General features: G+C 60.7%; 2 protein-coding genes across 7 annotated transcripts in view; both read left to right on the plus strand.

Annotated features, from left to right (window-relative positions):
• Positions 1-3701, plus strand: part of LLGL2 (LLGL scribble cell polarity complex component 2) — a 33163-nt gene extending 29462 nt beyond the window's left edge. For 2 of the 6 annotated variants that reach the window (XM_034640335.1, XM_034640336.1), the window contains exons 18-26: positions 613-729; positions 849-1015; positions 1505-1769; positions 1980-2133; positions 2441-2469; positions 2710-2757; positions 2951-2993; positions 3107-3168; positions 3366-3701. In XM_034640335.1, the coding sequence (XP_034496226.1) occupies positions 613-729; positions 849-1015; positions 1505-1769; positions 1980-2133; positions 2441-2469; positions 2710-2757; positions 2951-2993; positions 3107-3168; positions 3366-3373 (893 nt within the window). In that variant the 3' untranslated portion in view covers positions 3374-3701. Of the gene's footprint in view, positions 1-612; positions 730-848; positions 1016-1504; positions 1770-1979; positions 2134-2440; positions 2470-2613; positions 2758-2950; positions 2994-3106; positions 3169-3365 lie in introns of those variants that run through there. The other 4 variants (XM_034640337.1, XM_034640338.1, XM_034640339.1 and 1 more) reach the window with 4 other exon arrangements.
• A 3926-nt stretch (positions 3702-7627) lies between these two features.
• The window catches only part of MYO15B (myosin XVB), a 28897-nt gene continuing 11312 nt past the window's right edge, over positions 7628-25212 (plus strand). Inside the window, exons 1-28 of the mRNA XM_034641538.1 lie at positions 7628-9681; positions 10067-10130; positions 10360-10469; positions 10637-10711; positions 11031-11127; positions 11370-11473; positions 11642-11705; positions 13004-13117; positions 13231-13289; positions 13365-13497; positions 14480-14575; positions 14809-14940; positions 15296-15421; positions 16865-16942; positions 17165-17280; positions 17362-17407; positions 17547-17671; positions 18063-18180; positions 18412-18581; positions 21242-21341; positions 21982-22041; positions 22322-22379; positions 22597-22727; positions 23404-23499; positions 23598-23833; positions 23916-24094; positions 24335-24407; positions 24840-25001. Of these exons, the coding sequence (XP_034497429.1) occupies positions 7628-9681; positions 10067-10130; positions 10360-10469; positions 10637-10711; positions 11031-11127; positions 11370-11473; positions 11642-11705; positions 13004-13117; positions 13231-13289; positions 13365-13497; positions 14480-14575; positions 14809-14940; positions 15296-15421; positions 16865-16942; positions 17165-17280; positions 17362-17407; positions 17547-17671; positions 18063-18180; positions 18412-18581; positions 21242-21341; positions 21982-22041; positions 22322-22379; positions 22597-22727; positions 23404-23499; positions 23598-23833; positions 23916-24094; positions 24335-24407; positions 24840-25001 (4976 nt within the window). The remainder of the gene's footprint in view (positions 9682-10066; positions 10131-10359; positions 10470-10636; positions 10712-11030; positions 11128-11369; positions 11474-11641; positions 11706-13003; positions 13118-13230; positions 13290-13364; positions 13498-14479; positions 14576-14808; positions 14941-15295; positions 15422-16864; positions 16943-17164; positions 17281-17361; positions 17408-17546; positions 17672-18062; positions 18181-18411; positions 18582-21241; positions 21342-21981; positions 22042-22321; positions 22380-22596; positions 22728-23403; positions 23500-23597; positions 23834-23915; positions 24095-24334; positions 24408-24839; positions 25002-25212) is intronic.

Below are 25212 nucleotides of genomic sequence, written 5' to 3' on the forward strand. Positions count from 1 at the left end.
GGGGGCGGGGGGGGGCAGGAGAGCCCTTCTCAGCCTGAGGGCATGCTGGAAGCTGCTGCCTGGCCTGGCTGGGAGGACCGTAAGAGGGCTTTCCGCTTGGGAGCACGGGGAGATCGGACCCTCCGCCTGCCTCTTTCTTTCCCCTGCCTGGGTCTCCGAGGCAGATGGCCTTGGCTTCGTACTCAGGCTCCACCATGCTCTACAAGTGTGACCTTGGACATGTCACTTAACCTGAGTCTCAGCTTTTCCCCCTGTCAAATGCCTGCTGGTGTCTAGTGGGCCCTGCAGAAGCCCCCTGCCGGCAAGGGTGGCGGGGGGGCAGTTATCTGCTGCTGTGTCTTGGGGGTCAAGCTGTCCTGGGTTTGAGATCATCTATACATGGAGCCCTTGGTTGTCAGATAGCAGCTTTTCCCATCTATACCCAGGGTGGGTAGGCAGGACTCACAGCCATTCCATTTTACAGAGGAGGAAACTGAGGCTTACAAGATTTGCTAACTTGACCTTGGAGTCACGCAGGTAGTGAGTGGCAAGGCCAGGACAGAAGCCCAGATCACCTGGCTGCACCTGATCCCCAGAACCGTGGGTTAGATGTAAACTTTTGTCTCCTGGCAGGCTCCCGCCACTGCCCCTCGCTGTGGGCTGGCACCAACGGGGGTACTGTCTATGCCTTCGCCCTGCGCGTGCCCCCCGCCGAGCGGAGAATGGACGAGCCCGTGAGGGCAGAGCAGGGTGAGTGCTGGGCAGGGGGAGAGTAGAGGGTGCTCATCTGCCTGGGCTCGGGGTGGGCTGGTGTCTCTAGCCTTGCCCTCTACCCGCCCATCACCCACCACTCGCGTCTTGCCCTGTAGCCAAGGAGATCCAGCTGATGCACCGAGCGCCCGTGGTGGGCATCCTGGTGCTAGACGGACGTAGCATGCCCCTTCCTGAGCCCCTGGAAGTGGCACATGACCTGTCAAAGAGCCCGGACATGCAGGGAAGCCACCAGCTGCTAGTGGTGTCAGAGGAGCAGTTCAAGGTGCTGCCTGGGTGGAGGCAGGGCCCCCTGGGAATCCCGGGGACATCTGGGGCGCGCAGATCCTGGGCACAAATGACAGCGGCTGGGATCCACTTGAAGTTGTATCTGCAGTTGATGTGTGCAAGGCCACTGAGGCACAGAAAAGGGGAGGGGTGGAGCCCCTGGGCCCCAGGGTCAGCGTGGGGGACACTGAAGCCAGGCCTGTGTCCATGGGAGGGACAGAAACCGCAGACGTGGAAATAAGGAGCCCTGGTCTCCTTGCAGTCTGAGTGCAGTGGCTGCATGGCCGAGTGGGGGTGGGGGGTGCACAGAGACGGAGTTGACTTTGCTGGGAAGCAGGGTTTGGGGTGGGGGGGTAGGGGAGCTGCCTGCCAGGGAGCCCAGCCATGCAGCCGCACCGGGCAGGGAAGCCAGAACTCCTGGCTTGGCTGGACGGAGCGCTGCAAGCAGTGGTCGGGCCGGGCTGCGAGCCATGCCCTGTGCCCCCAGGTGTTCACGCTGCCCAAGGTGAGTGCCAAGCTGAAGCTGAAGCTGACCGCTCTGGAGGGCTCGCGGGTGCGGCGGGTCAGCGTGGCCCACTTCAGCAGCTGTCGAGCTGAGGACTACGGGGAGCATCACCTGGCCGTCCTCACCAACCTGGGCGACGTGCAGGTGGTCTCGCTGCCCCTGCTCAAGCCCCAGGTGCGGTACAGCTGCATCCGCCGGGAGGACATCAGCGGCATTGCCTCTTGCGTCTTCACCAAATATGGCCAAGGTGGGCACGGGGCCAGTGCGGCAGGACCTCTGCGCGTGGGGCCGCTGTGGGGCTCCCACCGGGCGGCCAGGCTGGACGGACCTCAGCGGAGGACTTTGAGGGAGGCCCCGGCCCATTGTGCCTCCTGGGAGGGAAGTCCCGTCGGCAGCTGCCGGGCCCAGGAGCCGTGCAGCTGGCCTCACCTGCCGGGCCTCTCCTCCTTCCCCCCAGGTTTCTACCTGATCTCACCCTCAGAATTTGAGCGCTTCTCTCTCTCCACCAAGTGGCTGGTTGAGCCCCGGTGTCTGGTGGATTCGGCAGAGACCAAGAGCCACAGCCGCCCCCGCAACGGATCAGGGCCAGAGAAGGCCTTGGGCCGAGCCAGGTCAGTAAAAGGACAGGTGGCCTCAGGGTGCCTCTCTGAGGTGCACACCGGGGGCTGGCCAGAGATCCCCTCCCTGGTGAGCTAAGCCCCCCGCTCCTGGCTCTGGCTCGAGGCCTGCCCCCCACCCCCACCGTCATAGGCCCCTCCCCCCTGGACAAGCTGCCTTCCCTGGCTGGGCTTGGTTCACCACCCTGGTTTAGGATGGGCCCCATCAGTTGACCTTATTCTTCATGGGATCAGGGCTTTCTGGCTGGAATGGGGAGCCTAGCCCCCCCCACTCCAGTCCTCACCATCTCTCTCCCCACAGGAACTCAGGGAGCCAGAATGATGGAGAGGGTAAGACAGCCTTCCCTGTGGCCAGGGGTGTTGGGGGACAGAGGCATCGTGATACTTGGGCCCAGACCCAGAGTGAAGGGGAGGGAGGGGAACCGCAGGCCTGCAGGTGGTGTGCGGGCTAAATAGAAATGGCATCCTTTCCAGTCCTGAGCTCTGGGCTCCAGCACTCCCACTCCAAGAAAGAGAGAGCTGGGGCAGAGGAGGCCCCAGGGCTCGCCTGACTTGGCCTCTGCCTTTCAGAGAGAAGGCCCGTCCCGGTGATGGAGCACGCTCTGCTCAATGACGAGAGTGAGTTGGGGCAGGAGTTGGTGGGCTGGCATGAGGGATGTCCGAGGGAGGCTTGGAAGGCCAGAGTAGAACTGAGGGCCATTACCTTGAGGGGGGCAGATCCGTCTGACACCCCACCAGGAAAAGGGGGAGAAACGTGTGTGTTGGGCCCAGCCTCTGCTGGTTTCAGCACGCCTCTTCCCCGGTCCTGCAGGGGTCCTGAAGGAGATCCAGAGCACGCTGGAGGGAGACCGAGGGTGAGTAACTGCTTGGGCCTGCAGGGTGCCAGGAGATCTCTGGGAACGAGGGTCCTTGTCTGGCCTCCCCGAGGTCCCCATGGATGGTGACTGCCGTGTCTTTGCCCTTGCAGGAGCTATGGCGATTGGCGTTCTCAGAGAGTGGCCATGGGGTACAGCCTCAGCAATGGGGGAGGTAGGGGCTCTGGGCACTGCTGCAGGGCTGGGGGGCAGTTGGGGGGGGACACGCCTCCTGACACAGTGCGATAGGAGAAAGTGCCTGCACAGGCCCCTGGGGGTCCTGAAAACCTCTGCGGTTGGGCTCCGGGTGGGTGGCGGAGGTGCTGGCCCGCCCGCGAGGCGCCGGAGCTGTTGCTCTCTCTCCTCCCGCAGCAGAGTGAGCAGGCCATGAGTCCAGTCTACCCAACGAACACACACTACTGGGGGCTCTCCCTGAGGCCCGGCCCCGCCTGCGAGGACCGTGCCCTGGGCTGCGCCAGGGGCTGGAACCGACCCCGGTGTCCTCCCCACTGCTGCTCTTGGCCTGGAGAGAGGCGAGACCCCGGGGCCGGGGGCTGCCCCTCCTGGGCCTTGTCTGTCTTGACTCTCTGTCAATGTTGCACAGTTTTTATTCCCTCCCCTTTTTGTAGTGGGCTGGGTTTTAAATTATAAATTTTAACTGTCTCTGGGTGAAAGAAAGTTTTTAATAAACACCTTATTACCTCTTCACCAGGCTGGTCCAGTGACTAATTTTTTTAATTGTGGAGAAATTTTCTGTGTAATTGGAAGTGATTGTTAGCCGGTCCCTTGCCTTTGCCCCTGGGGTGCCGTGGCTGGAAGAGGCTGGTACTCCAAAGAGTCCCTTTTCTAAGCCATTTGAGTCAGAGCAAACTGCTTGGTTTTGTCTGAACACTTACACTCTGTGTTTGGGATTGAATGGCAAGAGTTAACCATCGCAAGTTTCCATGACTGCGTCCCGGGGTCGGGGCCGAGGGAGTCCCCTTTGGCCTTTCCTTGCTGTCCGAAGGGGAAGACACAGTATCTCAGACCTGGTGGCTTCTCCCAGACTTCAGGGAAGGACCATGAGCTGCTGCTGAGGTCGGAGGCCGTGCCCAGAGGTGAAAGGTCTTAGCGCCAGATGAGGGGCTGGATCAGACTGCCGTTCTGGTCCTTATAAACCAGGGGTTTGGTCTACTCCATTCTACTTCATTTACCTGTCTTTGTTGAGCACCTGCTGTATGCCGGGCACATGGGGTCAGAGGCGGCCAAGACAATGTGGTCCCTGTCCTGTGGGGCTCCCCATCCTAACCAGGCAGGAAGTCTTAAGAGGCGGACCATCGGGGGGCCTGTGAGAGACACCGCGGGGTGGGGGGGTAACGTCAGGCTGGGGCAGGGACATGACCAGGGGTGGGCTGGACAGAGGGGCCGGCCTCACTTGAGGAACCAGCCTGCTTGCTGTGGGAACGGGTCAAGAGCAGAGGGGGGCTGGCAGGAAGTGTGCTGAAAACAAGACCACCGTGTGGCCAGGGCCACCCCAGGACCCCCTGGAGCGTGGCAAGGGCAGGGACACTGCTCTGTGGCACAGGAGCCCACCTGGCCTGTTGGAAGGACCTGGATCGGCACACAGGGCAGAGGAGGAGCCAAGGTCCAGGTCCCAGGATGATCGTGCTGGGGGAGCACCCTACCCACCGCCCTCCAGCCAAGCACGAGCAGCTCAGGAGTCACTGGGTTGTGTGACTTGGGCCACTCCAGCCCCCCGTTCTTAGAAGTGGGGGTGGTGCTTACTGAGGTAGGAAAAAGCCACAAAGAATGTGGAGGAACAGTTCCCCAAAGGGAAGAGGGACACAGACCGCGGTCCCCGAAGTCACGGAGAAGGGAGGCTGGGTAGAGCAAAGACAAAGCTACAGACAGGAGGGGAGTGCCGCACACCCGCCCCTGGACTTGGTCCTGAGACTCTGGAAGCCACTGGGACTTGAAGCAGGGAAGTTCCATTATGACATTTGTGCTTCCAAAGACCACTGTGGAATAAATCCCAGCAAGTGGCCCTTGTGCGACCTCAGGCAAATTGCCTACCTGCCCTGCGTCCCGCTTTCTTCTGGTGAATGGAATGGTGACCGTATGCCCTCGGGATCTGTTGTGACGTTCGCGGGGTCCCAGTGGGGGTGACCCTCTGTCGGGTCAGGGAGAACATGTTACAGCTTTGGTGCACAGGATCTTTACTTTTATCATTAAAGAAATTAAGCTCTGCTGTTTATACCTTGGGTTGGCACTGGGTCCACAGTCTGTAGGTCAAAGGGTTATGCACCCAAAGTGGGTGCCAGGGAGGGAGTGAGAACATCACGCCCCAGAGAGCTGGACACAACACACACACAGCCCATGGGGACTTGTGTGGTTTTCGAACAACCTGTTTAGAGGGACTTACTGCTTGTTTTATCTAGGCACCTAAATCAATTCACACAAATGGACAAGTGACATGAAGTTTCCCGCCAAGAAACCAAGAATTGAAGACCATGGTAATAACGTAAGCACCAAGAAATCAGAAGAAAATGGCAGCACCAAGCACTTTGAGTGCACAGAGAGCTCCATGGCCACAGCAATGATCAGCCGATCAGACTGAGGAGAAGCCAGCCACCACTACACACATCTGAAAATAACCAGACTCTGAAAATGGATTTATGTCCGTGCTCATGGGGGATGTGCTTTGCCTTAAGTACTCTGTGCTATGACGTATTAGCTAGTGTTCGTGGCTTGCCTATGTTGGTTCTAGAAAAACCTCCTATCGGGAGTGTGAGATCAACAATTTTTATTGATAGGTGTGCACAAGTGGAAGGGTTTGGAGCGGTCTAGAAAGTGGATTAATGGAAGCTGGGCGGGCACAGAGAGGGGCTGGAGGTCCCTGCAGCTTCTGTCCAGGGAGGGGTGCTTGTAGCGGCACGGTGGAGACGCTGAGAGGTTGAGTTGACAGGACCTCTGCCAGATGGAGAAGGTGAGCGAGTGGCAGAGGTCACTGCTGACTCCGAGGCTCTTGCTGATGTTCCCCAGGCAGCTGGACACGTGGTCTGGGGACTGGGATCTGAGGGTCTTCAGCATGGACAGGTGGGAGACACACTTGGAAGTCAGGCAGTCCTCAAACACTGGCTTTGCCCGTGACCCACTGTGTGACCTTGGGTTGATGATGTCACCCTTGTGCTTTAGTTTACTCATCTATAAAACAGGGCATAATCATAGGGCCTACCTCAGAGAGTGGTAAGGATTAAATGAGAGTCTGTAAAATCACACAGCACCTTAACACCCAAGCAAAGGAGATGAAAGTTACTGTGGCTGGGGGTAGGGCCAGGAGGGAGGGAGGGAGGGAGGGAAGGGCGTGGTCAGAGAAGGACTCCCACAGAATGGAGGGGCAAAGCAGGTGAAGGAATGGCTGGGGAAAGTAGGAGCCAGAGGGCTGGGCTTGGTGGAGAGGTGGGAGGAGGTCCCCTCTCCCCCTGCTGTCCTTTGTCCAGGGAGTTCCCTGGAGGCTGCTGGAGGTCACACAGCCAGGAGGTGGGCTGGGGGGAACCAAGGCTGTGTGATTCCAAAGCCAGTTCCCAGCAGAAGCTCGGCAGAGAATAGCAGGTACTCAGGGTCCAGGGAGCTGGGTTTGGTGCCCAATTCCTCACTTACTTGCTGTGCGTCCTTAAGCCACTTATCCTCTGAGCTGATGCCGCATCTGTAGAACCAGATCTTAGCCCTTTCCTGGAGTTTGGGGAGATTTGAATGAAAGGCTGCTTGGGAAGGGACCTGAGGCTTGCCACACCCACACGGCTGAGTGAGCTACAAGCCCTGGCCTGGATCAGCCCGGAGGAGAGGAGGGCACTAAGAAGGCAAGAGGTTGGAGAGGGGAGCAGAGCTCTGTCTGCCCAAGAGCTTGCAGGATACATTGTAATGAATCAGAGAAAGTCAAGCTTGCTGCTGATGGCAGTCCCTCACACCTGTGCCCCAGAGGGCCTTGGGAGCCGGACTGCCTGGGTTGGCATCTCCTTTCTGACCCTCTCTGTGACGCTCAGCTGTGTGCCACAGTCGTATCAGCCATAAAATGGGAACCCTTAGGGTACCCACCTCTTAGTGTGCTTTCAAGAATTAAATGACTCCATAGCGAAGAGTTAAGAACAGTGCCTGGCACATAAGCCCTGAATTGTTAGCTTTCTATTGCAGTTGAGTCCCAGAGGACTAAGGTGTCCCTTAGAGCCCCCAGGATGATGGTCCAGACAGGTTCTTTGAAGGAGAGCTCACCACCCGCCCCCCCTCCACTGGGCAAGCAGGGAGACAGGAGCAGAGCATGTGGGTCCTCAGTCTGGCCGGGTTCCAGGCTAACCTGGCTGGCAGCAACTCCCAGGCTGCACGGTTGCCCTGTCCTCAGCCTTTGTCCGCTGCTGAAGCGTCTCCTCTTTCCTGGGCAGCCTCCCTTCCTTTGTTGGCCTAGGGGGTCAGGACCCGCAGCCACCTGCATTATTAATGCTTATGGGTAAGGCTGGAGCCCCCGGGGGGTAGGCTGCACCTGTAGGCCCCGCCAGAGCAGAACCGGTGTGGGCACTGCCAAGCGCTGAGGGCGTCAAGGGCTGCCAGATCTTCAGGGAGAGTACAGAGACGCCGGGAAGCCCCTCTTCACCGAGTCCGCCATGGGCGGGAGCAAGGACAAAGCGCCTCAGCGCCAGGACGGACCCGGGAGGCCGGCCTCCGGAGAGCAGGAGTCCGGGTCCGCCAGCGCAGAGGGTGCGCCTAGCCCAGAACGCCGACAGGGTCGCGGGAAGGCCCACAGGGCCAGAGCAGCCTTGGAGCCCGCCACTTCGGGAAGCCACGGGACCCCTGGTGGCCGCCAGAAGCCCACCGCCCAGGGGAACGGCGGCTGCAGACCGCCAGGGGCTGAGCCGCCAGCGGAGGCCCCGGGGACACCAGGCAGCACGCGGCGTCCGGGACCCGGGTCTAAGCACCGGGACGGCGGTGGCGGGCGCCTGAAGGAAGAGAGTCTCCCGGGAGAAGGGAGGACCGGCGAGCTTTGCCGCCGCAGGAAGAGAGAAAAAGGGCGAAGACCCCCCGCTCGGAAGGGCTGCAGAGAGACCCGGAGCCTCGATGGAGACGCGTCGGCTGGAGACGGGGTCAGCTCTTGCCCGGACAACGAAGCCCGCGAGGCCCAGAAGAACGAAAGCCAGGGCAGCGGAGCCCTGGAGCTGCGGCCGAAGCCGGAGCAAACGGACACGGAACCGGGAGACATCCAAACCGGGTCGGAGCCAGAGCTGGAGCCCGGCGAGCGCCCCAGCAGCTACGGTCTGAGCAGCGACGGGGACAGCGCTGAGGCCCGGAGCCGGGAAGGGTCGTCGGGGGTGGGACGCCGGGGAGAGAGCGAGGATTCCGGGACAGGCACGGAGTCGAGCCTGGAGACGGCCGAGCCGGGGGGGGGGGGGGGCCCCCAGGCAGCCCCAGGATCGGCGNCGAGCCGAGCCATTGAAGCCGAAGAAACTGAGCCGCGCAAAAAAGCCAAGGCCTCCAGCCCCCTCGAGGGCAGCCCCACGTGCGTCCCCCGGAGCTCGCGGGCTTCTCGGGACCGCAGGCCAGCCCGGGACGCAAGAGACAATGAGGCGCGGCCGGAGGCTGAGCCGCAGGGCGCCGAGCCTGGAAGAGCTGAGGCCTCGGCCGCCCAGGTCGGAAAGGTGGTCGGGAAGGTGCAAGTGGCGGCGGGCGAGAGAGAATCTGGTGCTGGAGGGGGAGACGGGCCCGGACACCCAGCGCCGCTGGCCACCCTCGTGGCCCTCCGCAGGCTCCGCGCGAAAGCCCCGTCAGGCCCGGCTCCCCAGGCGAGGGCTCCGTCGCCCCACCGCGCCACTCTTAAGGAGCGGCTCCTGCGCGTGGTGCGCGCCCTGGGTCTCCTGCGGCGGCTGCGGCACGCGCTGCAGCGGCCGGCGGGCGAGGGCCGGGGGGCGGGGCCGCGGACGGGCGCGGGGCGGGGCCGCGGGCCGGGACTGCGGCGGCGTCTAGTGCTGCGCCTGGCGGGCGTCTCGGGACTGGGGGGACGGCCCAGGGCTCCTCCTAGCGGCGGCTCGAGCTCCCCACAGTTTGCAAAGAGCTCAGCTCCCGGGGACCCCTCTGAGAATGAGGACCGGACTCCGGATCCCAAGTTCGCGGTCGTGTTCCCTAGGATCCATAGGACGGGGAGGGCGTCGAGCACTCGGAGCTCAGAGGAAGCGTCCACGGACGCCCCACCCGGGGAGGGGCACGTTTGGCCCTGTGCAGGAGCTTCGGGGGACAGTGAGGGGCGCGGGGCGAGTGGAGAAAGTGTGGCCAGGCCCTGCCGAGGCTCTCTCCTCGGCCCTACTCCCCACGACGAGCCCCCACTCGACGAAAGCGGCTCCAGCAGCGAAGCGGAGCCCGAGACCTTGCGGGCCGAGGCTCCGGTCCACTGGGCTCAGAGCTCAGAACCCCGCGAGGACCCTGGGCTTGGCACCGACGCGCTGCTGCCCCGACTCACCCTGGAGACCCGCCTGCCGTGGGAGAGAAGCCCCGGCCCCTGTGGGTCCCCGAGGGAGCGGTGGGAGCCAGAGGATGAGACCGAGGAGGCGCTGGAAAGGGACCTGGAGCTGAGCCTGGGGCCGGGCCTGGAGGTGCCGCCCTTACTGGACGCTGAGGGCAGGAGCCTTGGGGAAGGCCTGGAAGACACGGAGGACCTGGCTCTGCTGCGGTGAGCAGGGGGCAGTTCCAAATCTGTCGTGTCTGGGTCCCAGAGTTCCTCATATCCCACCCTTCCTCCATTTTTAGAAACTGTATCCTTAGAAGGGATTGTAATTTTTACTGAAGGTCTGGCTGGAAGAGGCAGGTGAGGGGTGAAAATCGGGTGCCCCTGCCTGGGACTTGCTTCTCTAACGGCCACAAGGCTTCCCTCTGGTCAGTGGCCTGGTGGTGCTTGTAGCCCCCATGGAGTGAGGAACTCACTTAGCAGCCGGGCTCTGTGTTATGCTCAGGGCTCAGAGAGGATGCATGACTTGCCCAAAGTATCCCTACAGCTGCTAACCCAGGCCCTCCTTCTGCCCCCTATTCCCTGCTCCGCCATCCTGCTGCCACCACAGACCCGTGTGTAACAGCGCTGTGCTGCTGTGCCTCAAGAAGAGATTCCATCTGGGCCGAATCTACGTACGGCAGCACCAGGGGAGGGTTAGGGGGCTGGGATTCCCTGTCCCCTGGGATCAGAGGGCCCTCTGGCACTTCTAAAATTTCTCCTTCCTTCTCCGTGGGCTGGGTGGTGAACCCTTGCTGGGGACTTGCAGAGTGGGGGCGGGCGCTGGGGAGCACCAGAGCCCCACTCCGTCTGTATCCCCTGCTTCCTCCGGGTTCTGATGAGAGCATCTGCTTCTTCGCCTAGACGTTTGCAGGGCCTCTTCTGCTCTCTCTGAACCCCCACCGGCCCCTGCCTCTCTTCTCAGCTGAGGTCCTGGCCAGCTACCATCCCAAGAAGGCCCCTAACACCACCCCGTACGTGACTTAGCCCCACCAACCCTCTGCTCACCCCTGGGGCGGCTAAGCCCCAGCATGTCCCACTGACTGAGATCCTGGGGACTGAAGAGCCCGCCTACACCTAGGAGGGCGCAGATGCCCACCTCTGGCAACCCTCTCATTTGCTTCCTTCCCTCCTCCCTCAGACACATTCTGGCCATCGTGGTCTCCGCCTACAGCCGGTCTCAGAGCACTGGGCAGGGCACATGCATTCTCCTCGGGTGAGTGGCGGTGCCCCGCGGGACCCCCAGGCCACTCTGAGGGCTGGGAGGCAGGGGACATGGGGTCTGCATTGGAAGCTGCTGGTCTGGTCCACTGCGGGACAGCAGCACTGGACTTTGTAGGGGCTGTGCTCCTGGCTGAAGTCACCCACGTGCCCCTCGAAAGTGGCATCTTGGAGACTTTTTCTCTTTGGTCTCCATGCCCTGGGTCTATCTCTCCATGTTTCCAGGGTGTGGGAGGATATCCCTTCCAGGTGGGCTCCGTGGGGTGTCCTATGTGCCCCTTCCTGGAGACCCTGTCAGCCCCTCCCTCCTGCAGTGGGCACAGTGGCTCAGGGAAGACAGAAGCTGCCAAGACGATCGTGCGCTTCCTGAGCGGTCTGGAGCAGGAGCCGGCAAGGGACCGAAGACGTCAAGTGAGGGGCAGCTGGACTTTTCCCAGGGATCCAGGAGGGACCATCCTCCTTTGGGCCAGGAGGGCAGTCTCCAGGCCTCTGGCCCCTCCTTGGGGGCAGCCCCAGTCATTGCCTACTGTGGGGCAGGGTGGGGGGTGGGACTGCCACCCTCCGTGGATGTGCACAAAGTGTCCTCAGCTGGGGTGCCTCTCAGTGCATTCCACCGCTGTCCCAGGGATACTTGAGTGCCCCTCCCCCCACAGCTGGAGGGGCTGCAGCTCGTGCTCAGCAGCTTTGGCCACGCCAAGGCCATCCTCAATGCCAACGCCAGCCGCTTCGGCCAGGCCTACTGCCTCTGCCTGCAGCAGTGAGTGACAGGGGTCCTGGCGGGCACAGGGGGCACTCGTGATCAGTTCCCTTTGCCGGGAACCCGAGGCTGCTGCCCTTGGGTCGAGCCCCTAGTGTGTCCCATTCTGAGCAGTGTCCCTAGGTGGCATGCACCCTGGGCACCCCACCCACTGTCCTGTGTCCACAGCGGGGTCATCGTGGGAGCCTCTGTATCACATTATCTGCTTGAGACCTCAAGGCTGGTGTTTCAGGTAAGACACCCCCCCCCACCGCCCACCGCGGCTCCCATCTCTCTCTCAGAATGGGGAAGAGGGAGCGGCCACTGTAGGGGGTTGTGGTCGCTAAGCTCCCCGTCCCTGCCTTTCCCAGGATTTGTCCTTGCTCCTCTGAGGCACAGGACCGGACCTCTGCTCCCCCTAAGCCAGTCCTTCTCCCCCAAGGCCCAGGCTGAGCGGAGTTTCCATGTTTTTTACGAGTTGCTGGCCGGGCTAGACGCTGCGGAGCGGGAGGAGCTCTCCCTACAGGGGCCAGAGACCTACTAGTACCTCAACCAGGTGGGGGAAGACCCACTCGGCGCTGGGTGGCAGGGCTTGCCCCGGGAGAGGTCTAAGGAGTGGCCGGAGTAGAGGGGAGCTCTGGGCGGCCAGGCCCTGTCCCCTCACCCCCGCAGTGCTCTGCAGGGCCAGGCCTGCAGTCTGCAGGGCAAGGATGATGCCCAGGACTTCGAAGGACTGCGGAAGGCCCTGCAGGTCACGTGTCCCGAGGAGGCGGCCGCCGCCTGGGCTGTGCTGGCCGCCGTCCTGCACCTGGGCAACATTTGCTTCTCCTCTTCAGAGGTGGGCTCCTGCCGTGGTCAGAGGCCGGCGTGGACGCTGGGCCAGCAGTGGCTTGTTTGCCCAATCAGGGTGCAAGGATACCAAACACTTGTAGGTAGATTACAAAGCCCTGGGCTACCTCACGGCAGCCCTGGAGGGCGGGCAGGTTCCCGTCGTATAGGTGAGGAAACAGGCCTGGATCATCTCTGCCAACGCCGGTCCCACTAAGCTGCCACCCCTCGGAGGGGGACCTGCCCTCACTGAGCGGCTCTTCTGTACCTGGCACCGTGTAAATCACTTTCTGCAGGTTTCCTGATTCCGTTCTCACCACAGGTGTAACTTCGGGGTTGTGGTTTCCCCTTTAACAAGGAGACAGTGGCGCGGCCTGGGTGGCTCAGTCGGTTAAGCATCTGCCTCTTGATCTCAGCTCAGGTCTTGATCTCAGGGTCATGAGTTCAAGCCCCGGCACTGGGCATGGTGCCTACTTAAACAACAGTGAGACAGTGGGGCTCAGAGAGGGAAAGGGTCTTATGAGAGCTGGCCAGCTAGTAGGAGGTGAAATTAGGACTCGTACTCAGGGCCCCCAGGCTCCAGAGTCGGCTCCTACCCACCAGATGTAGTTTGGGCAAGAGGGCAGCTCCCCGGGGAAGCGAGGCCCTGCCTCCTTCACACCACCCTGCGGGCTGTGGCCATTCACAGCAGAGCTCTCTCCACCCCCTCCCTTCTCGGTCCAGCGGGAGTCCCAGGAGGTGGCTGCCGTGTCCAGCTGGGCCGAGATCCACACGGCAGCCCGGCTGCTGCTAGTGCCACCTGAGCGCCTGGAGGCCGCTGTCACCAGGAGGGTCATGGTGAGCGCTGGGCTCCTCAGGGGGCGGGGCCGCCCCACCCGGCAGGCTTGGCGTGGGCCCACATGGGCCTCAGGCCTGTTGTTCCACCTGTGCCTACCTCCTCTGACCCCCAGGAGACACCCTATGGCTGGGTCTGTCGGTCTCTGCCGGTGGAAAGCGCCATCGATGCCAGGTGGCCCTGGGGGCAGGAGGGAGCCGTGGCCAGGCCTGGCACTGTGCCGCCCGGGCTCACTCACTGCGCCCACAGGGACGCCCTGGCCAAGGCGCTGTATTCACGGCTTTTTACCTGGCTTCTGATGAGGAGCAATGCGCAGCTGGCAGCACCCGGGGAGGGAGAGAGCATGGACACCATCACTGTCGTGGACGCCTACGGCTTTGAGGTCACCCCTTGGGGCAGGGCCCGGGACGGGATGCCCACCTCATCCTGATCATTTCTGGGGTCAGCACTCCCTGAGCGGGGGGGCACTCGTGAGCTCTTGCCTGCCTAGCACGAGACCCCACACACTCCACGGGTGTAGCCTTTCTGCCCCACTCTGTCCAGCCCTGACATCGCCTCTGGAGAGTTCTGTCCTGGTTGGCCTTGCAGAGTCTCACAGGAGCCTCTAAGCAGCGGAAGACAGGCCCAAGGATGGATCAGCCCACAGCCTCCCCTCCCATGCCCCAAGATGAGCAGGAAAGGGGACAGTCCCCTAAATGGCCCTGAGTTTTCATAAGTACTTCACCCCTTTCTAGAAGATCTGGCTTCCTCAGGGCAGGGAGGAGGGGGCTTGAGCAAGAGAAGGTGGCCTTCACCCTCATTCCCAGACGGGCACTGTTCACTGCCCCCTGCTCTCTCCTCTCCAGCATGCCCTTGGCGACTATGCCGTCTCCAAGGGGTGGGGGGGATGACTGTGGCAAGTGTGTGGGCGCACGTGTGCGCTCTGTGTGTGTTGTAGAGCGTGTCACAGCTCTCTGCACAAAGCCCCATGGAGTGCGGGCTGTGCAGGTGGATGCAGAGGAAGGAACCTGTAATTGCTACAGGAGGAATGCTGGAAGGCTTCTCAGAGGCAGTGTCCTGGAGCCCTGCTTAGGAGGATGTGGGATTCCTGTAGCCAGCAGGCTACTAGGTCATAGGAGGAGGTGCCTTTCAGACCACAGGATGGCTGTGACCAGAGGCCTGAAGGCTCACAGTCGTGCAGAGGGAGGGGTGTGGGCTGGGGCCTTTGGACTTGACCCGGTGGGCTGCCGCATCAGCCTCAGGACACCACTCCTCCCCTTGTTGTGGGAGGGGAATGAAGGACACCCGGCCAGTGTGCAACCCCCCCACACCTGCCCCGGGCCCGCCCTCTGTGGGTGCCCATGTCGCTGCCCCTGTGCCCCCAGGCCCTGCGGGTGAACGGCCTGGAGCAGCTGTGCGATAACCTTGCCAGTGAGCGCCTGCAGCTCTTTTCCAGCCAGATGCTGCGGGCGCAGGAGGAGGTAAGAGGCGCTGCGCCTGGCGGTGGACGGGGGTACCCAGGCCTTCCAGAGCCGGGGCCATCCCTGGGAAACAGAGGGCGCTGAACCGAGAGCTCGGCCCCACCGTCTTAGCCCTTCTGGGCCTCATTTTACTCACCTGGACGATGGCGGGGGCCCTGCCTGCTCTGGCTCCAGTGAGCGCCCCAGCGAACATGGTCGTGCTCTGTAACTGGCCCCATGCGGGCTGTTCCCAGGAGGCCTGTCGGCGAGAACGACTGCCCTGGGTGCCCGTTCCCCAGCCTGTGCAGGACACCTGTCTAGACCTCCTCATAGACCAGCCCCACAGCCTCCTGAGTATCCTGGATGCCCAGATGTGGCTGTCCCAGGTGAGCCCTGAGTGGTGGGGGCCCTGGTGGCCAGGCCAGGGCCAGCAGGCCCTCTGAGAGGAGCCACAGGTGATGGGGGCCGGAAACCCTGCCCATAGCCCTCTCAGCACAGCTTGGGTTCAAATCCTGTCTCTGGGTGATCCTGACCTCTCGGGGGTTCCTCATGTCCTTTCTGCGAAAGGGGCAGGGTTCTAGGGGTGCCTCAGGCCTCCAGCTAGTAGGGAGTAAGCCTCAGGGCCATGGTACTCCCCCCCCCCATTCCACAAATACTTATTGATGACCCCGGAGGGACGCACAGTCTGGGCAGGGGAACATCATGTGCTAAGGCCTGAGGGAAGCTCGTCCCTCTTATCAGGCCACGGACCACACCTTCCTCCAGAAGTGTCACTATCATCATGGCAACCACCCCTGCTACACCAAGCCCCAGCTGCCCCTTCCTATCTTCACCGTGAGGCATTACGCCGGCACCGTCACCTACCAGGTATTGGGGTAAATCAGGGACAGACTCCTGGGTGAATCAGTGAGGATGATATGGCCTGGGGTGGGGGGGTCCCCTCCCCAGAGGTGAGTCACCTGACAGCTCAGAGGAGTAGGTGAGGGGAGGCCCCTCCCAGGGCTGTAGGTTTCTACCTACGCCCTTGGCCCTACACAGTTCTGAGCGTGATTTAATGACTTCTGGCTGAGCACCATGGGGAAGAGGGAGGTGAGACTGGGAGCCTCAAGACTGGGAGGAAAGGATCATGTGTGTGGGGCGTGGGACCTGACTCTGATAACCTCGGCTGTCTGCCTCTCCTCCTGAGCCTTCGTTTTCCCATCTGTAAAATGGGAGTCTGTCCTGTAACACTGTTGTGAGGATTAAATACAGTAATGGGGAAGTGGTCAGGCAGGTGCCTGGAGCATAGTAGGTGCTCACTGGAGGGACTTTTGCCTTTGCCCCTTCTGAGTTTCATGGTGACAGCACACCTCCCCAGGAGGAGAACTGCTGAGGGGAGGGGGCCTGGTATAAAGGGTAGGACCATATGACTAGTTTGAGGTAGGGCAAATCCAGTAAGGCTTCCTGGAGGAGGTGACTGCTTTGTTTGTAGAAGAGGACACAAATCACCCAGAAGTTACCCAAACAAGAAACCCCAGGGACGTATATCAATTATACCTCTGCTCCTCCCCCCAAAAAACCCGATCACATATTAAAAAAAAAAAAAACCCACACAAGGAGATTGAATAAAGAAAACCACCACAAAACTACATTGAAGCTCACAAAAGAAAACATTTTTAAAAGATTTTATTTATTTATTTGGGAGAAAGAGAGAGAGAGAGCATGAGCTGGTGGGAGGGGCAGAGGGAGAGGGAGAGAAGCAGACTCCCCTCTGAGCAGGGAGCCCAATGCGGGCTTGATCCCAGGACCTTGGGACCATGACCTGAGCCAAAGGCAGATGCTTAACGACTGAGCCACCCAGGAGCCCCTACACCCAACGTGGGGCTGGAACTCATCACCCTGAGATCAAGAGTCACATGTGTCCCCCTGACTGAGCCAGCCAGATGCCCCACGAAAGTTTGAATTTTGATGAAATCGCTTTTATTTTTTCTTTTCTTGCCTATGCTTTTGGTGTTCTAGTCAGGAAATCGTTGCCAAGTCCAATGTAATGAAGCTTTCTTCCTACATTTTCTGCTAAGAGTTTTAGGGTTCCAGGCTTTAAATCTAGGTCTTTGATCCATTCATTTTGGGTTAATTTTTATATCTGATATAAGAGTCCAACTTCATTTGCAGGGGGATTTCCAGTTTTCCCAAAGCCGTTGATTGAGGAGACAAAGGTGGCCCTTTGTTTAGCCCAGTGGGGAGAGGCTGGATTATTTGACAAAGGGACCAGGCTCCACCCCAGCCTTCTCTCTTTGGCTCCCCCTCCACTCCCCACGTTGTCTCCTGCAGGTTCACAGATTTATAAACAGAAACCGGGATCATCTTGACCCTGCTGCGGTGGAAATGCTTGCCCAGAGCCAGCTCCAGGTGCCCCTGCCAGCCCTCTCTGAGCCCCCACCCCTCCACAGTGTATCCCCCCTGGACACTCTTGCCCCAAGGGGAAGCCCCTGCCCCTTGGACCATGGGCTGAGCCTTCCGGGATCTGGGTGCTGTGGACTGGCCCACCCTGGCTCCCCGGGGTTGGGGACACAGGCCAGGCTAAGGACACGCCTGGGAAGCAAGCCAGCTCAGCCTCCTCTCACCCCACAGCTGGTGGGCAGCCTGTTCCAGGAAGTAGAGTGCCAGTCGAGAGCTGGGCCACGTAAACCCACACTGGCCTCTCGCTTCCAGTGTTCCCTGGAGGATCTCCTAACCCTGCTGGGCAGGTGAGAACAGTGCCCCCCATACAAGACCCCAGGGACTCGGGGGCTGGTCTGGGCCCACACGACCCCTCTTCCTTCCATCAGGAGCCATGTCTATTTCATTCAGTGCCTCAGCCCCAACCCGGGAAAGGTGAGCTCCCTCCCTCCACCACCTGGCCCTGGAGCCTTCCCATCCACCTGCCCTGCCCTGCTCAGCAGCCCCCTGAACCCCCACAGCTTTAAGCGCCCCCCCCACTCCAGCTCTCACGGGCTCTGTTCCATGGCCACAGCTTCCAGGCCTCTTTGATGTGGGACATGTGACAGAGCAGCTGTACCAGGCAGGCATCCTGGAGGCAGTGTGTACCCGCAGTGCCAACTTCCCTGTGCGTGTGCCCTTCCAGGCCTTCCTGGCCAGGTAGGGTCCAGGATGGAGGCAGCCGAGGGCCTGGGCACCTCAGGCTGGGACCCACAAGGGCGGCCCCTGGAGTGGCTGGCAGACCTAGGGTTCCTTCAGGGTGGAGGTGGACCCACTTTCCTCCAGACCCTAGGCCTGGCCTCCACCCCGCCTCCTTTCACTGCTCTCTCTCCTCTCCCTCCGTCCCTCTCTCCTTCCCTATTCATTATCCCCCTCCCCGCCCTTGCCTCCACCTGCCCCTCACATTCAGCAAAACCCTGCTGGGTGCTAGCACATAGTAGGTGCGTTGCAGATCGTGGTTGAATGACTTAGGGGCTGGGGGCTCGAACAAGCGTGGAGTGAGGTCCTCGTTGTGCTTATTCCGACCTCAGCTTCTCCCTCCTCGGGGCAGGTTCCGGGCCCTTGAGACAGAGGGGCAGGGAGAGTCCTCTGACCGAGAGAGGTGTGGCGCCATCCTGAGTCAGGTGCTGGGGGCCAAGTCCCCCCTCTGTCACCTCGGAGCCACCCAGGTGCGTGTGTGTACAGAGAGGCAGGCGTGGCCAGGAAGGCAGAGGAATGTTCAGGGACAAACTCGGGAGGGGGTTTCCTTCTGGGCGGTGATGGAGTGGGCCTGGGTGGCAGGGGTCCAGGCTCCCCACAAGAATCAGTTGTCCTGCTGGAAGCAAAGAGGCTGAGGCCTCAGGAGAAGGGCAGGGTGGGCCTCGGCCCCCCACCCCGGGCACCCTCTCCTCTGCCCCCAGGTCCTGCTGCAGGAGCCGGGCTGGCAGCAGCTGGAGCAGCACTGGGCCCAGCGACATTCCCAGGCCCTGCTCACCCTGCACCGCAGCCTGCGTGCCTGCATCTCCCGCCAGGGCCTCGGCCGCCTCCTCTTGCCGCGGATGCAGGCTCGCATACGAGGGTTCCAGGCCAGGTCTGCAGGGGTGGGGTGACACTGGGGGCTTCTCCAGGTCATGGGGCAGGGTGTGGGAGGGGTAGGGCCTCCAGGAAAGTCTGTCTGCCCCAGGGCCATCCTGTCAGCATTTCCATGCAACCTCTGCTTGAATACCCCGAGTGACAGAAAGCTCACTATCTGCTGAGGCCAGCTGAACCTGAGTGTTTTCTAGTCGTTCTCCACTCTGCCCCAAGAATGACCTTTTAAAGGCATGAATCAGGCTGTGTGAGGCCCTGCCCACCTCTCCAGCCTCTAGGCCAGATTTTTCTACTCCAGGCTCTTTGGACTTCTTGGTCCTATAACACTTCCCTCCCCCTTCTCACATAATTAACTGCCATTCACCTTCACAGCCAAATGTGAATGTCTGTGCTCATTCACCCAGCAGCTGTTGGTTGACCTTGTCCATTACCCTGGGCCCAGCTGGTGACCCCGGGGATGGAGGCAGTCATGGTGCCCCCCGGGTGCACCGGGGAATCAGGCGCAGACTGTAAACCAGCCACCGGTCACCCCTAAGGTTGTGGCAAAGTGCAGAGAACAAAGTAAGGCAGTGCCACGGACCCCAGGGTAGCCTTCTGAGACAGGGCACCCATCACTGCTCTCTGTTTCCAAAACGTCCTCACCAGCAGCAACTCCTGCTCGCCTCCCTCCAGCCTCCAGGAACCTCCCTCCGCTTCCTGTCTCTATGAATTTGCCTATTCCCAATACTCCATGTAAGCTGGCTCGCGCAGTGTTTCCTTTTACAACCGGCTCGCCGCACCGAGTGGAGTGCGTGCGGGGTTCATGCCTGGGGTGACAGGTGGCAGGACTTGGCTTCTTCTTGCCCCTGGGTGCGCAGACCACACCTTGTGTCTCACTCACCCGTCAGCGGTATTGGGACCGTTTCTACTTGCTGGTGCTTGTGAGTAAGGCTGCTGGGAACACGAGTGTCGCAGTGTTGGTTCAAGTCCCTGCTTCCAGTTCTTTGGGGTCTCTACCTAGGAGTGGAATCGCTGGTCTGTGTTTCGTTTTTTCGAGGAGTTATGCTCCCACCAACATGTGTCAGCGTTCCAGTTTCTCTACAGCGTCACTGATACTTATTTTCCACTTTTTAAAAAAATTTTTATTTATTCATTCGAGAGAGAAAGAGAGAGAGCACACAAGTGCGGGGAGCGGCAGAGGGAGAAGCAGGCTCCCTGCTGAGCAAGGAGTCCAATGCAGGGCTCGATCCCAGGACCCCGAGACTGACTGAGCCACCCCCGCGCCCTCATTTTCCACTTTTTAGATGGTAGCCATCCTAGCGGGCACGCAGCCGTACCTCACTGTGGCTTTGATTTGCTTTTCTCTGCTGACCAATGAGGTGGAGCATCTTCTCCCGTGTTTCTTGGCCAGCTGTGTGTCTTCTTGGAGAGATGTCTAGTCAAGTACTCGGTCTGCCTTTTGTTTGTGTCGTTTGTCTTGTTATTGAGCAGTGGGGTTTCTTTATAAATCCTGGATATCAAGCTCTTATCAAATACGTACTTTGCAGGTGTTCTCCCGTTCTGTGGGTTGTCTTTTGATGCTCTTCATGCTGTCTTTGATGCACAAAAGCTGTACATTTTTTATTTTTTTAAAGATTTTATTTATTTATGTGACAGAGAGACAGCCAGCAAGAGAGGGAACACAGCAGGGAGGGGGAGAGGGAAAGGAAGAAGCAGGCTCCCAGCGGAAGAGCCCGATGTGGTACTTGATCCCGGAATGCCGGGATCACGCCCTGAGCCGAAGGCAGACGCTTAACGACTGCGCTACCCAGTCACGCCTGTACATTTTTTTTTAAATAAACTCTACCCCCAACTTGGGGCTTGAACTCACGACCCTAAGATGCTCGACTGACTGAGCCAGCCGCTGCCTCAAAGCTGTGCACTTATTTTTTAATTTTAATCCTGCTCGGGCCTCCTTCACTGCAGAATCTGGTCTTTCTTACGCCCGGACAGGTCTCAAAGACATGATCTCTTCTGTGATCTCTTCTTAGATTTCCAGTGGTAGCATTTTTTCATTTTTAGAAATTCTGCTTCTTAAATAAAAATACACCAGACTCTTCTCAACATGTCGGTTGATTCATTTCATCTGGTGCTGGGGCAGGGGTTACAGGGATCCTCACTTTGCTGATGAGGACAATAAAGCCCAGAGGCGAAGGGACTTACCCACAGCCGCACTGGCTGAACGGGTGGGAAACGAGCCCGATGGTCGCTCTGCTGCCCTAAGGCCGGAATCCCGGGCGGCCCAACGCCTTCTCAGTTTACTTGTTCTTTCAAGGCTTCCTATCCTTTTCCTGTGGCTTCTATTAAGCACCTAGGGGTCGTCAGCCTGGGGTCCGTGTCTAGGTTCATGTCTCGGCTTGGAGGGTTCAGGGACTGGGCCTCCAAGCTTTTTTTTTTTTTTTTTAAGATTTTATTTATTCATTTGACAGAGAGGAGAGAGACACCCAGTGAGAGAGGGAACACAAGCAGGGGGAGTGGGAGAGGAAGAAGCAGGCTCATAGCAGAGGAGCCTGATGTGGGGCTCGATCCCAGAACGCCGGGATCACGCCCTGAGTCAAAGGCAGACGCTTAACGACTGAGCCACCCAGGCACCCCTGGGCCTCTAAGCTTGAACTCCTCCCCAACCCTCTTCCCGGCCTCCAGGAAGCGTTACCTCCGGCATCGGGCTGCTCTGGGACAGCTGAACACCGTCCTGCTGGCGGCCCGGCCCCTGCTCCAGGGGCGGAGGCGACAGAGATTGCAGGTGAGTGTCTGGGTGGGGCTGCTGCCCCCGGCAGCTCAGGGCAGAGAAGTCAGGCAGCCTTGCTGACCAAGTTGGCCAGACCGCAGCCAAGTCCACTCCTGGCCCAAGCTCACAAGGACCAAGGGCTGAGACCACAGCTGATCCAGCTCTTCCCATTTCCCGCCGCCTGGCCAGGGGAGGCTGGGGCCTCCGGGAGGTCACTTGCTTCATCCCTGCCCACCCGCCAGAGTCTGACTCTCCCCTGCCTGCCTGGGGTGCCTTCCCATCCCCTCCAGACCTTCCTCAGGGCCGGCCTGCTTTCCTCTTTTGCCTGATGACTCCAATGTGAGGGCTATAAAGCAATTCAAAGGTCAGTGCCCACATACTTCTCCCCACTGTGGCCCCTCCTGGCCTGGACTTTGTCCCCGGCGACCATTTCTTCCTGCCTCCTCCCCAGCGCCCTGGCAGACGGGCAGCTAAGGCTGGTGAGGGTGCCGAAGTGCTGGCGGCAGGCTGCCGGCCCCTCTGGGTCTGGGCTAGTTTCTCGGCTGGGGCGCGGGGGGCAGGAGGGGGGCAGCTGAACCGCTGAGGTGGGGAGGAGCTGCCGGAGGCTCACGGAGACTCGTCAGCGGGGTACCAGCTCCTCTCGCATCTCCCCCAGCAGCTTGGGCATCGGCGTGGCCAGCACAGCCGCACAGCCTCCAAGACAGTGCCAAGCATGGTAGGTGGCCTGGAAGCTCGAGGGTGTCCACTGGATTATGAGCCTCCTGAAACTGGCATGGGTGCAGGAGCGTGTGGGTTCCTGGGTGTGCATCCCTTGGGCCCCCCAAGAAGAGGCCTGGGCCACCCTCGGTCTCCCTCTGAGGGCTCTTGGGGTCCTGTTTGTGTCCGGGATCAGAATCCTTGGTCTTTGGAGAAGTTTATGGTCCTGGGGGTGAGGAGGGACACTGGGTCCCTGTACCCCGTCCTTTAGTACTTGGTTGATGGCTCCTCTCTGCCAGGACCTGGGGCACTTGGAGATCCCGGCCGAGGTGGCCGTCATGCTGAAAACAGCAGAAGGTGAGTTTTAGTTCGTGTCCCTCTTACCATGACCCCTCCCCTCTCCAGTCTCTCCGCTGTGCCGTGGGTCTGTCCCCGTGGTCTCTCCCTATGATGCTCGGGGCTCCCCTGAGCTCCCTCTGTCCCAGGGCTGGGGGCGGGTGAGGAGCGGTGGAGGCGGCCCTCAGCCAGCTGCCTTACCCTGGGCTTTCTGGGCTGCCTCTCGCGCTGTCCCCAGGCCATTACCAAGCCTTGGCTGGGAGCATCACAGAGTCCATGCCCCCTGAGATTCCCGCCCGGACCAGCCTGACCCTCCCCCCCGACATCGACCAGTTCCCGTTCTCCAGCTTCATCTCCACTAACTTTCAGGTGGGCCCCCAGACCTCGGCTCCTCCTGGCACACTTCCACGGCTCCCCCAGATACTAGCCCTGCCAGGCAGGAGCTGTGCCCGTTCCTTCTTCCCATGCCGCCTGTCCTCTCCTGTCATGGGGGTCATGGGTGCAGCCACACTGCTTGGAGAATAACCACTGAATCCACACGTCTCCCTCTGGAGAGCAACTTAGATCCCTGATGCCGCGCCTTGGTTACACCTGTGGCGTCGCCCTGCCGTTGAAGTCGTGTCATTAGCGTGTGTGTGACAATAAGGCAGACGTCCAGGCTGCAGTGTTGGATAGAAAAGCAGGATTCCAAACTGGACATCGAGTAGGATCCCAGTTTTGTTAAAAACAACAGTAGGCGTGGGAGGGTGATGTATGTATCTGTGCGTAGAAAGCAAGACTGGAAAGAGAGGCTAACATGTCAGCCGTGGTCATGACTGGCAGGGAAGTGGTAATGGTTTTTTATTCTTTATCCTTTTGCATATTTTCTGAGTTTTCTGCATGCACGGGCATAAATTTTATAAGCAGAAAGAGCCACTGAGATGCATGTCTAAGGCGGTTTTCCGCGCCAGCCCCGCTCCATCTCCCGTGGGCTCCGCTAGGACTGTCTCCCGCAGGTCAGTGCAGGCCACCCCCTGCTCAGGCACTGTCCCCCTCCTCCTTGCAGGAGCCAGCCCTGCCCAGCCCCGGGCAGCCGCTGGCCAAGCCCCTGACCTGGCTGGATGGTGAGAACCCTCAGCATGCCCTGGATATCAACAAGGTGGTGAGTGACACGTCGGGGAGGGGACAGGGTGGGCTGGACCCTGGCTCCTGGGTGCTGGCCGAGCGTCAGGGGAGCCCTGCATGTCCTGCCCTCTACAGATGCTGCGGCTCCTGGGGGATGTGTCCCTGCCCCCCTGGCAGGAGCAGAGCATGGGCGAATACCTGGTGCGACAGGGCCAGCGCCGGCCAGGGCTGCGGGATGAGATCTTCAGCCAGCTGGTGGCCCAGATCTGGCACAACCCGGATGAGCAGAAGAGCCAGCGCAGCTGGGCCCTCATGGCCATCCTGCTCAGTGCCTTTCCCCCCATGCCCACCCTACAGAAGCCACTGCTGAAGTAAGGGGCCTGCCCTGCGGGGCCCGGTGAGTGCGGTCGGTGGACTGCCCACCCCCACAGCCGCCCTGTGCTGTCCCCACAGGTTTGTGTCTGACCAGGCCCCCAGAGGCATGGCAGCACTGTGCCAGCACAAGCTGCTGGGGGCGCTGGAGCAGACGCATCTGGCCCCTGGGATGGCACGGGCCCACCCCCCCACCCAGCTCGAGTGGACAGCCGGATGGCGGCGGGGCCGCATGGCTCTGGACGTCTTTACCTTCAATGGTGATGCTCACTTTCTGCTCTGGCCTCCCCAGGCCTACAGTGGAGCCAGCCCTGCCTCCTCACCCTCCCTGGGCCCCCTTCCCGCCTCAGCCCTCCAGCTGCACCCCCCAGGACCCTGATCACAGGGTCCTGTCCTGCTGTCCTTCTCTCCTGCTCCCGGAACCCCCATGGGGACAGCAGGCCCCTCCCGTCGGAAGGACCTGCAGCCCCTCACCCCAGCCCCCACCCCTGTCCCTGCAGAGGAGTGCTACTCAGCCGAGGTGGAGTCCTGGACCACAGGGGAGCAGCTCGCCGGGTGGATTCTGCACAACAGGTACGGGGCTGGGGGTGAGGAGTGTGGCCAACTCAGACCGCTGTCCCATCCTCATCCTCCCCGCCCGCTGTCCTGTCAGGGGCCTCCCGCAAGCCCAGGGCCAGAGCCTGCTCCTCGAGGGCGTTGGCAGAGTGGGGTGAGAAGGGATAAGTGGGCAGGAGCCAGACAGTAGGTTCAAGACAGGGAGCAAGAGTAGAGGTTCTGTCTGGGGTCTGGATTCTAATGGAACAGGTCAATAGATAAATGAGCCGATGTGGAAGCAGAAGGTTGTGAGGCGCGAATAAAGGAGAACTGTCCAAGGAAACCAGTTCATCACCCAGGTCCTGCCCCTCCCCCAGATGCCTCCCCTTGGCCCGCCCTCAGGTCCTTGCCCCTCGAGGTGGTAGTCTTCCTGGCTGACCAGTCCCATGGCGCCCCCTCTGTCCCTCCCAGAGGCCTGGAGCTGCCCCCCCGTGGCTGGTCCGTGTCACTGCACTCTGGGGACTCCTGGCAGGATTTGCTCGGCGGTGACTTCGTGCTGGACCTCATCAGCCAGACTGAGGACCTGGGGGACCCAGTCAGTCCCCACAGCTACCCCATTGCCCCCCATGGCTTGTAGGTGCCGCCCCAGCACCCCTGTCCCAGCCTGTTTCTGTCCCTGTTCTGTCATAGGTGACTCCCTTAGCCACCCTCTGACACCCCGGGATTCGCAGGACCTATTACAGGCCCAGCACCCCACACACACACACACCTCACCTTCTCCCACCCCGTGGGATGACCCCCCACATCAGTTTCTATTCTTGCCTCAGCCCGGACGCCACCCCCA

This window comes from Ailuropoda melanoleuca, chromosome 13, assembly GCF_002007445.2.
Source record: "Ailuropoda melanoleuca isolate Jingjing chromosome 13, ASM200744v2, whole genome shotgun sequence".
NCBI classification, from domain to species: domain Eukaryota; kingdom Metazoa; phylum Chordata; class Mammalia; order Carnivora; family Ursidae; genus Ailuropoda; species Ailuropoda melanoleuca.